Source organism: Durio zibethinus, chromosome 12, assembly GCF_047325235.1.
Source record: "Durio zibethinus cultivar Kanyao isolate XHJ-2024 chromosome 12, ASM4732523v1, whole genome shotgun sequence".
NCBI classification, from domain to species: Eukaryota; Viridiplantae; Streptophyta; class Magnoliopsida; order Malvales; family Malvaceae; genus Durio; species Durio zibethinus.
Genome location: NC_143173.1, coordinates 22983473 through 22995491, shown reverse-complemented (window position 1 = coordinate 22995491; position 12019 = coordinate 22983473). Strand labels below are relative to the sequence as shown.

The following is a 12019-nucleotide window of genomic DNA, read 5'->3' as shown; positions in this document are numbered from 1 at the left end:
TGTACAGTCACATCACTCTAGGATTATCCCCACTTCCACTTTCTCTCTCCCCAAACACTGTTTTCTCAGCATTTTCCCATCTGCTATCCTTCCATTTCTGATTATTGAGAGATAGACAGTCAAAGGAATAGGGTTTGCCTTTGCATGGCGGATAGCACAAAGTACATGTCCATCAATGGAGGAACAACTATAACAGCAGAATTTAAGAATCTGCTTTCAATAATCAAAACAAGAAGAACAGTGGCTTTCTTCATGTTTGGCTTTGTTGGATTCACTGTTTTTTTAGCTTTTATACCTTCTTCAAACTCTTCCTCTCCTTGGGCCACCAACATCTTTTCAGCAAGTTCCACCACTTCTGCTACTACATCTGGTGACTCTTACAGATCTCAATTCTCTTCCATCTTTAATTACTTCTTTTCCAACACTTCTTCTTCTTCACAACAACAACAACAACAACAGCAAGGCCCTCGATCAGCCAACCAAAGAGAGGAGCTAGTTTCTGAAAAAAACACCAACAAAACCCAATCTTTCAACAAAAATAAAGAACTTTCCAGTTCAAAAAATACAACTTTTCGGTCCCCCAACACAGGTATAAACAACAACCAAAGTTCGGTTTTGCATGCAAATCAGACGGCAGTTTCTCGTCCCAGTGTGGATAAAAATCGGCCTAGTACAAGCACCCAGGGCGAAAAGAAAGAGAATTCTGATAAAGCTCAAGTTTTGAAGGCTAATCAGACTGCAATTATAACTGATAAAGCTCCCGTGATAGCTAATCAGAGCACAAATTCGCCAGGTAAGTCTGATTCTTCCAACAAGGTAAGTTCTGGGAAGGAAGAGAAAAGTGTAGCCCCAAAAGGAGTGGCATCAAACCACACTGCTTCCCTGACGAAGAAACAGGGGAACGGGAAAAACAAGGGCAACGGGAGTGGTTCAGGGGTATCAGTTAAACAGAGGATTGAGAATTTGGTTGAGTCTTTGATAAATTGCGATTTGTTTGATGGAGGATGGGTGAAGGATAATTCGTATCCGCTTTATAAGCCGGGGTCTTGTTCGTTTATTGATCTGCAGTTTAGTTGTATTACCAATGGAAGGCCTGATAAAGATTATCAGAAATTGAAATGGAAGCCTAAAGGCTGCACCTTGCCAAGGTAGTACTCTTTTTTTTTTTTAGGCTTTGTTCATTGTTTTAAACCGATTTATCAACCAAGTAATATTTTTAGCATATTCGATCAGCCAAATTTGAGTAGTTTTTTTCTTTAATGGAAATTCAAACAAATTTAGCAAATTTTATGTTTTATCGTTTTTATCATATAATTGTGTCCTGTTAAAAATTGTCGGTCTAGATTTTTCTTTAGTGCAATGGATTTAGTTTTCTTTTTTTCTTTAAGTTAAGATTAATTGATTTTTTGACTAAGGCTCGTTTGACAGAGTCGTGGGATTGACTATTATAAGATTAAAAATAATAATAAAATTTATTGTAATTGTGGTTGGAAAAAATTTTAATAAAAAGTTTATATTAATTTAATTTTATTAAAATTAATATTTAAATTTAATTAAATGTACGATGAATTTAATTGTATCTTAAATCCAAACGGCTTACTAAAAAAGATTGAAAGATTCTTCTTCGGTGCAATCGATGTAGTTCTCTTTTTTATTAAGCTAAGATTTTTTTGGCCAATAAAGCTCAGACTAATTGACATTATCTGATTTTTTTTTTCCTAAAAGATTGAATGGTGGTCACATGTTGGAGTTGTTGAGGGGAAAGCGGCTTGTTTTTGTGGGCGACTCCTTAAACAGGAATATGTGGGAATCTCTAGTTTGCATCCTGAGAGGTGCTGCAAAAAATCCAAAAAATGTATATGAAGCCCATGGAAGACACTATTTTCGAGGGGAAGCTTCCTACTCTTTCATATTCAAAGTAGGTTATTGACATAAAATTGTTCATCTTTGTTAAATATTGTCATATATTTACTTCAAATTTGATGAGGCTTATTTGCTTATCCTTTTGGGGTTGGCTTGGATGATGATGGATAGGATTATAACTGCACTTTAGAGTTCTTCGTATCTCCGTTCTTGGTCCGAGAATGGAAAATGCCTGACAAAAATGGAGCGAAGAAGGAGACACTTCGGCTTGATCTTGTTGGAAAATCATCTGATCTATATAAATCGGCAGATATCCTCATCTTCAACACGGGGCATTGGTGGACTCATGAGAAAACTTCCAAAGGGTTGGTTGATTATATATATTTCCATTGAACTTATTATTATTATTTTTAAAAATTTTGTCCCTGTTATTCTGTGATCGATTGAGATATATTATTGATTGTTTCTATGTTCAACTATGGAAAACTACAGGATGGATTATTACCAAGAAGGTAGTCATGTTTACTATGAACTGCATGTTCTTGAGGCCTTTCGAAAAGCCTTGACGACATGGGCTAGATGGGTTGATGCCAATGTAAATCCTATGAAATCTATGGTGTTCTTCAGGGGTTATTCTGCTACCCATTTCAGGTGAAGAGAAATTTTGTTTTGAACGCACAATACTATTTCTTCCTTCATAATTGTTTCCGGATTGTGTGCTTATTGATGCTTGAATCTTTCTCCAGTGGCGGGCATTGGAATTCAGGCGGAGCATGTGATAGCCAAACTGAGCCGATCAGGAATGAGACATATCTGACGCCATATCCACCAAAGATGTTGGTGTTAGAATCAGTGCTTAAGGGGATGAAAACGCATGTCACCTACCTAAATATTACCAGATTGACTGATTTCCGAAAGGATGGTCACCCATCAATCTACCGGAAGCACCAGAAGCAACATATGTCGGAGGAGGAAAGAAGAGAACCTTTAAAATACCAGGACTGCAGCCATTGGTGCCTTCCTGGTGTGCCCGATTCGTGGAACGAGCTTTTGTATGTTGAGCTCCTTGTAAAAGAAACCAAGATGCGGCAACATCAAAGGAGAAGCTAGGTAAAATAAATAAATCCAAACTTAGTTTTTTCGGGTCGAATCACATATAGGTAGTACAGATTTTACTTACAATTTGAAATTGTAGAAACAAAATAAAGAAAAAAAGATAAGATAAATTAGTGTTTCTACTTGTACAAATTATGGAGTAAGATCATAGAAAAGATAAGCTGAGAATTCTTGGAGAGATCACTCTGTACATGTGCTGTAATATTTTTTTCTGTCTGTGTATTTTTTGTCCATATTTGCATATTTATCTAGTAACATATTTTGTAATATATATATATATATATATATGATTGTTAAGAAAAATGTTTTAAGAGATAATATATCATTACATTTGAAAATTTTAAATTTAAAAATATATCTAGATTATTATGAAATTTATTTTAAAAAAATATATTTAAATTAAATTTTGTTATCAACAATTTAAAAATGATTTACATAGAGATATAAAAATAAACAAATTTATTGAATAATTTTTTAAGTAAAAAAAAAAAGATAATGTATTATCACATTCGAAAATCTTAAAATTAAAAAATCTCTTTCTAGATTATTAAAAAATTCATTTAATTTAAAAAATAATATATCTAAATTAGATTTTATTGTCAACATTTAAAAGTTTTTCAACGTAAATATTTACGTAAGTAAATTTTTTGTGTAATTTCTTATGTGTCAAATAATAAAACTATTCACATAAATGTTTATATAAGTAACACTTAATTGGTGCTTTTATATTTTGTAATATAATATTATATATAATTTATATTTATCATGAAATATAATTTTTTTATATAAAAGAAATTGAAATATGAAATAGGCTCATTTTTTTTATTGTGAAACAAAAGTATTAAAGTTCAAATTCAAAATATAGCATTTGTATTTTGTATGGATAAGTGTATGTATCTTTTTATTTAATTTAAAGAGTTAAATTCATATCTTTCTGCTTAATTCTTAAAGAATTAGATTCATATTTTTCCTTAGATAAAAAAAAAAATTCAAATTCAAATTTAAAATTTTTTTATTTTTTATTTTTATTATTTCATTTTTTTATCTTGATAAAATGTGAGCATTCAAATTTGAAATTTAAATTTAAAATTTCTGTCATTTAAGCTGATCTTAATATCTTAATTTCGTTTAAAGCTGCATATCTTTCCCTTTTATCACATAAAACTATTTTTTTTTATAAAAAAAAAAACTATTGAATACAATATTTGGATCGATTAAAAATAAGTAAATATTGTTATTTTGGGAATATTTCACTCATAATAGAATTAACTAATAATAATTTAGAATTATATATGATCCATAAAAAATTTATGTAGAACTTACACTTATAAATGATATATTTTTACATAATTTTTTTTATCATGATTAGATAATTATAATAAAAAAATTATAAATAATATGCTCATGTTAGAGATTTGGTTAAAACAATTGTATTTTAGAAAATTTCATAGAATATCTCAATCATAAAATAAAATTTTAAATTCAATTGGTATGATATGTGGTAAAAGTACCACATAAATTTAAAAAAAAAGAAAATAAATAGTAAAAAAAGTATCTATAAAAAAAAGAACCTAAATTTCTATAGATAGTTACTTTCCATTTATATGAAACAATTATATTATTATGTAATCAAATATGAGTTTTCTTTTTGCAAATTTACATTTGCTTTATAGCAATTTTTGAAAAAAGACAATTCGGAAATAATTAAAAAAAAAATGCATCCAATCATTGAGGTGAAAATCGAAAGGCTTCTTTCGACATTTTGGGTTTGGTTGGAAAAAAATAGCCCACGATTTTGCGGACTCTCATCGTAAATGACTGGTTGGGCTTCTTCAATCCTCCCATTATAAGCTGAGGGACGCAGCCTCCTATCTTTTTATTATAGTAAGACTTTGGACTAAACCCCCACATTTCTATTGGATCCCAGCCTCTTCTCCATCATGCTGAGTTTGCCGAGCGATCTTGATGTGCAACAGTCATTCTCCCCTTATTTAATTTCATCTCCTTAAATCACTACCAAGCCCAAGAGTGACCCAATCTTATAAGCCGAAAACTTATGTAAGAAAATAATCCACAGATTAAATCCAAAAAATAAAAAATAAAAACCCAATATCCATTCTCCAAAAAGCCCAAAAAAAAATCCATTCTCTTCGAAAATTTATCCAATTTTCAAGTGTCAAAGTGATTAGTGAAGCCGAGTGTCCTCAACATATAGAACAATCTTTTGAGTCTACTGATTCAAGTCATAAGTAATAAGGAGCTCGATTTTTTTTAATTAAGATTTTAATTTTGAATTTCGTAAATAAAAAAAATAAATTTGAGAGAGTTTGACTTTCTTAAGAATCCGACCCAGCTTGATTTCGGATTAACTGGATCCAAAGTGATTTTTGAGCATTGAAAATTCTCAAAACGAAAAGAAAGTTTGGACCCCATTTTCACTTCTTAAGTGTTGATCAATTATTTTCCCAACAAATATGCCATGTGGTTCCCCACTTGTTTCGTCGAGAGGTTACATTTTGGATGGCGCCAACAAGGGATCAGCTATGCTCAAATCTCATACTTTTTTACATTGTTCTAATTTAATACCTTTTTACTGTCGAGATATTCGAATTAATCTGATTAAATTGATTCTTGGTCGCTGATGCTGATTGAAAATTTTTAACCTAACAAATTAAAGTTTTAGTTGTTGCTCGTTAGTGCCAGATGGCCCAACTTAAGGATCCTTCACCTGGTCCACCAACACTTGCGATCATCCAACAGGGGGCATAAATGGCGAATATCTCAGTGATTTGAGCTTGGTGAGATCCCTGAAATGATCAGAGAGTCCAAACTTCTTTCCCTTCCTCTCCCACTTTCTCTTTAATCATAAAATCAAACTGCGCGAAGTTCAAATGTAACAATCTAGATTCTAGATTCTCTAAGCACTTTATTCCCATGAACGGCCAAAATTTTCAATGCATTTAGTCCTATAATTTGGAATTTTATTCAAAATAAATTAATTACATGTTGTAGTTGACTATTTCTTTTTTTATAAAAGATATTGTAATTTTACAATAAAAAAAAAGATTGCATGAGTTGATATTCAAATTTTAAATTTATTAATTATTATTTTTAAAAAAAAATTATATAAATTAATTGAATTAAATTCTGAATTATTTTTTTTTTGAAAAGAAATGTGTGTATGGTCTCTAAATATATGAAATACACTTACTATTATATTTTGAGCTACACGAGAGTATTTTTTGTTGGATAAAATGTTTATTTGTATGAAAATTAGTACAAGTTACTAATTCATAACAACTTTGGTTTTGATTTGGAGCATAATCTTGTGAATTACTTGTATATAAATGCATAGTTTGAATTTAAAATCGACAGCTAGACATGCTAATTGGTTTCAATTAGTCAATTGTTTCTTCAAAATGGATCTTGGGTTGGCTTAATCAAACCCTAGATACTTACCGGCCAGTTACAACGCATAAATTAAGGCATTTGAGATCATTACTGTTTAAATTTTTTATGATCTAATTGATAGTTACATGCCGCCATCGTCCCTCGCAAATATTAATTCATATGCCTAACTTCTACAAGGTAGCAGCCTGTTCTGGCAGATTTGTTGTTTCTGGCCTTGTCATAATCAGGGTTGAAGCACAAAACATTTTGCCTTTTTTTTAAATTTTTATGCAGACTTGTCTAGATATCATCTGCCATCAAGTTTGAACAGATCTCTATTCTCTACCTTCTAGAGAATTATAGCTGTGGGATTTCAACCATGGCCCTTTGGTATGAAAAAAGTTTTACTTCACAACCAATGAGTACAATTGTTTTTTGAGATTAAAGTAAGGCAAATTCAAACTTGACTAATTTAAAGGTTAGTTTTATTATTTTATGTAATAATTTTTAAGATGCGATATTAAATTAAATAAATTTAAAATTTAAAATTTAACATTTATTATCTTTTTATTAAAAAAAAAAACTCCAACTCTTCTGTTCATCATTAAAAAAAAAAAAAACATGCAATATAATTTGTATCATAAAACAAGTGCAAAAGCATTACGGTAAATAACTTATTTACTTTTTTTTTTCATTTTAATTTTCAAATTCCAAATCTCACGTTATTATACATATAATTTACTAATTACTACATAAAGATTTTCAAGAACTTTCTTTCAAAACAATATGCATTTGGTCTTTGTGTCTGCATTCTTTTGAATAAATAAAAGAATATTCATGGCAAACACGTGAAATAACAACTGAAAAAAAAAAAAAATAAATAAAAGTCTTCCAGAAGGAGGGCTGCTTTTATGCTATTAATGGTTAGGAAAAATGATTTTGGGTCATTTTTTTTTTCCCATTCTATAGCTATCACAAGGCTAACACTAAAATAGTTATACTTTTATTTTAGCAAGATAATAAAAACTTGCTTAAGGATTTTCCTTTTAAATTATTTTCATGAAAAGGGCCAATAAAATAGAAATTGAACATGAAAAAATCTCTTTTTAAAACTCATGTACTAGTACATAGTATCATAAAGTTTGCTAATAATAAGTCGGTCCCACCAATTTGGTCCTTCTTTTAAAATTATTAAATGAATTTGACTAACCTTATAGAAGTATTAATTATAAAAAAAAAAATAGCTTAATAAATTTTTTTTCTTTTCACTATTTCCTCTTAATTATAAACGAAACCCTAAATCCAAAAATCCATTAAAGTACTATCGATTGCACTTGAGATTTTTTAAAAAAGTGTTTTTAACTCACTCGTTAAGAAAACTCATTAAACTGCTATTCAATTGCATCGAAGCATCTGATTCAATGAGATAAGTGCCTGTATAACTTTTGCATAAATACTACTGGTTCCATTCTCAATGAAATGAAATAAAAAATGAAATTACTATGCACACTCTCTTTGTCCATTATCTCTATAATTGCACTGTAGTCAATTGTATTCGTTCTATATTAATTACTTTCACTTAAGTGGACAATTAATATTTGCAATAAAGGGTAATTAATATTTTTTGTCCATGAGAACACTGATTGTTTTTTCTAGTAAGAGTTCAGGGAGCAGTAATTCAAATAATGCCAATCGAGATTGATGAGTTGTTAAAGTTTAAATAATTGATTGTAATATTTAGATTCAAATTGCTTTATTAACAGTCTTATTTGCTGAGTGATATCTAATTTAATGAAATTTTTTTTTTTAAGTTTGTGGTATGTCTTAATCTTGTATCGAAACTTCTATTGATCTTAAATTTTTTTTTTTAGTTCCAAAAAAATTCTAACAATTTAATTGGTTATTTTATTTATTCTATTTCTTCTATTCTTTTATTATAAAAGCTCTCTCTCTCTCTCTCTCTCTCTCTCTCTCTCTTTATATACATATATATATATATATATGTTGTTTCTTCTATTGATTAAACTAACTTAACAAAAAGGAAAACTATATGAAATTGACTAATAGTCCAAGCATAAATCAACAGTTACAGTCTCCTAAAAATATTTTCAATAATTTTTAAATTCGAATTTTATCAATGATTATTTATTGAAATATAATCATTGAAATTATTTCAAATATATGATTTATAATCATTTATTTTAAACTATTAAATACGACACATCTTATCATAATCTGAAAGACTAAACAATCTATTTATCTCAAATTTTTTTCTTACAAAAAAAATAATATGATATTTCAATTTGAAGTTCTCGAATATAAATGCGTCGGAAAATGTCGAAATAAATGAATGGTGATATTATAGTACTAATAAATAAATAAATAAATAAACCTTTAGGATTGTAATTCAATTTCAATACACAAACCATTTTGATTACATTAGGGCAGTAACTATATATATTAATTAATTTCTTTCATTCTCGTCAAACAAAACAGCCAGCTTTCTAACAAAATTTCTTGCACTTCTCCACCCCAGTCAAAACAAAATCTATCAAAAACTCAAATCTCTGTTTTTCCCCTTCCCATCAACATGAAATCTGCTGCAGACAAATTAAAAAATTCAGGAAATTAAAAAATATTCCTCCAAGCCAAAAATATTTACAGGAATTGAAAAAAAAAAAAAAAAAGAGAGATGGTCACATCTTTTGACTGGTCACATCCAATGATTTCATGAAGCAGCCTGGTGGGCTTGGGGCTGGGGCTGGCTTTGGGTCACATGTGTTTGCAGAGCAGAAAAAGGGTAGCCTTTAGTCTTGGTCAGTGGTAAGATTCCAGTTTTGGTATCGGTGTTGCTGCCAGCGGCGGCCGACGTGTTGGGTGTGGCAGCAGCGGTGGTGGAAGTGGTGGCTACACGCTCACATGAAGGACACATAGTGAGAGTAGTGGCAGGTAGCTGCATGTAAAATGGTTGAGAAGTTTTCAAGGCTCTTAATTCTTGCAGTTCTTTTTGTAACCTTCTATTTTCTTCCGTCAGTGTCTCGCAGCATCTCTTTAAATACTCACAATCTACCTCCGTCTGCTTCAATTTTGTCCTGTTTTGTACAATTTTATTCAATCAAAAAAAAAAAAAAAACCAAAAAATAAAATACAACCATGAACTAAAAAAAAAAAAAAAAAAAAAGATATACCTTGCTCTTCTATTCTGAAACCAAACTTCAACTTGGCGAGGACGAAGGTTTAATTGCTTGGCCAAGGCAAGTTTTTGCTTCTGAACCAATATTTTAAAGGGAAAAAAAATCAAGAACAAAATGTTAAACCAGAACCCTAAAAAAAGGAGAGAAATAAAAAAAAAATGATTTTGTTTTGACTTACAGGATTGAGAGTGTTGTGTTCTTTGAAACTTTCTTCAAGAAAAGCAGATTGATCTTTAGATAGCCTGAGTTTCTTCCGAGTTGAACCGTTCTCATCATCATCGCTGGCTCTTGAGCTAGCCCTTTCAGTTTCAACTTCCAGATCTCTCTTGCCTCTACTGCTTCCGTTTCTAATCCCAAAATCCATCTGAAAGGATGACACCGCGCTGTTGGGAGACGAGAGTGCCGCTCCTTCCTCAACTTCATCCGCCACCGCTACCACCGGTAACCGGTTCACATCTAACCCTCTTCCCGGTATTTCCGATGAACCCGTTTCTATCAGCAATGTAACAATGCAGAAGTTTATATTTGCCTCATGTCAGATAATAAAAAAATATAAAAATAATCAAAATCCAAAAATACCCAGATCTTAATATCCCATAAAATATCTTTTTTGCAGAGAAAACTAAAAGAAGAAAAAAAGAGGACAGTTTTTTCATTTTCTTCATTAGGAAAAAAGGAAATTTCTGCATTGACTAGATCAAGCACGAAATTAATAAATATTAGAAATATTTTTTATTAGCAGGAAATGCAAACTTCAAATTTCTTTCTTCCATTTCTTAGAAAAAATAAAACAGAAAGATGAACATGAAAGAAAGCATGAAGCTAAAGCATGAAGCTTTGGAGTAAAGAGGCAAATAAAAAAAAAAACTTACGATTATCGGTGAGCCAAGGAAAGCGAAGCTGAGAAGAAGGTCGGGTACGATGAACAGGAGAGAAAGGAAGAAGGTCAAGCTGAAGAGGTGGATCTGAAGAAACCCTTTTGTCATCACCATCTCTACTAGCTTCTCCTCTATTTTCAGCTTCAAAACCATCCCTTTCCTCTTGTGATCCGAGCCCCATGCAAAACCCTAGATTCTTGCTTGATAACTTTGGGGTTTTATGAAGAAAAGTAAATGGCTTCGAGGGATCACCCAAGCTCAAAGCTAACTCCATCAGACTTTTCTTGCAAAGAGATCCCCCAAAATCAAACCAACTGCAAAGACGGCTTTGAATAACTTGTTTGTTTTTTTTTTTTTTTTTTTGATTTGATGAAGAGAGATATACCCTGAAAAGAGAGTTAAAAAAAAAAACCCTATCCAATCTTCTTTAATGTATACACACACCCCACCACCCCCTCCCTCTATGACACTCCTTTTTATTTGCTTTGCCTTGTGCGAGTAAAGATTGACCGACAAATCCAGTTGACAAACGCACGTGAATCAATATAAATATACAACAGTTCATGCACGAGAGAGAAGGTAATTAAAGAGCGAGAAAGACAATGAGAAAGAGGGATTTATTCTAAGGTTAGAGCAAAATCTTCGGTTTTAGTATTAACAAATGGAATTTGAATAAATTTGACTTTTTAAAGAATGAAAAAGGGAACGGGAGGGGTGGGGGGACTGATGACTGATGAGAACATGAGGCTTACCGGGTACAAGGCAACGACAATGGCAGCACCACTTTTCACAGCACAATCCATTATTAAATACTTGATGGGAAGATTTTGTGAATTAATGCCACTATAACTTCACAATGTTAGTGAATTATTGTGTTCTCACCAAACAAGGGCCAGAAACCATCATAACCCCAGCATGAGATTATGATTTTTCATCCGATGGCAGGGATCATCAAACTTCTACACTTTGGACCCAACTTTTTTTTTAAAATTTTTTGACTAAATCTTAGCTAATAGAATGTTTACAAGTACTAGTATTAAATATTTATTGCACTAATCATCATGATGATATGAGGAAATAATGATTAAAATGTGTTGTGCACCAAACACAATTATTTAGCGTTGCACTGTTTGTTATTTTGTTTGCTTACAAATGATAGCCAATTTAATCCATGATTTACAGTTACCGAGTAGTCAATTGACATTTCTTCCAATAGCGTAATTGAAATGAAGTGACCCACCCCCCGGGACTGGGGCTGGAAGCCTGGGAACGCTGACTAACCAACCAAAACAATGCACCTTTACCAGTTTCTTCCTAGGTGACATCAACCATAGGCTAAAATGATCCAAAACCCCTTCCTTTTGAGCTAAGCCTGATGTCTTAAAGTATGGACAGAGAAAAACATTGGGAAGAAAAGAAAAATAAAGTAATTTCCTATTTAGATTGGAAAATAGCATGGGATTTTGACCAAAAAACTTCTTTTGATTATGTTCAATCCAAGCAGACAAAGAGACCATCTTTTACTATTCCAAAGAAAGTATGTATATTTGTATAATAATAAAAATTAAAGGGCAGAGT

At 31.2% G+C, this 12019-nt stretch overlaps 2 protein-coding genes across 2 annotated transcripts; one reads left to right on the top strand and one right to left on the bottom strand.

Annotated features, from left to right (window-relative positions):
* Positions 1-5: 5 nt before the first annotated feature.
* LOC111296325 (protein trichome birefringence-like) lies at positions 6-3198 on the top strand. Its single transcript, XM_022890570.2, has 5 exons — positions 6-1148; positions 1726-1918; positions 2035-2228; positions 2356-2514; positions 2610-3198. The coding sequence occupies exons 1-5, from the start codon at positions 145-147 to the stop codon at positions 2971-2973; spliced, it is 1914 nt and encodes a 637-aa protein (XP_022746305.2). The 5' UTR covers positions 6-144; the 3' UTR covers positions 2974-3198.
* A 5549-nt stretch (positions 3199-8747) lies between these two features.
* Positions 8748-11057, bottom strand: LOC111296686 (homeobox-leucine zipper protein HAT14-like). The gene is made up of 5 exons (XM_022891113.2): positions 10436-11057; positions 9742-10055; positions 9558-9637; positions 9070-9461; positions 8748-8966 (listed from the first exon to the last, which is right to left on the bottom strand). Exons 1-4 carry the CDS (start codon positions 10713-10715, stop codon positions 9098-9100), a joined length of 1038 nt encoding a protein of 345 aa, XP_022746848.2. The 5' UTR covers positions 10716-11057; the 3' UTR covers positions 8748-8966; positions 9070-9097.
* Positions 11058-12019: the final 962 nt, after the last annotated feature.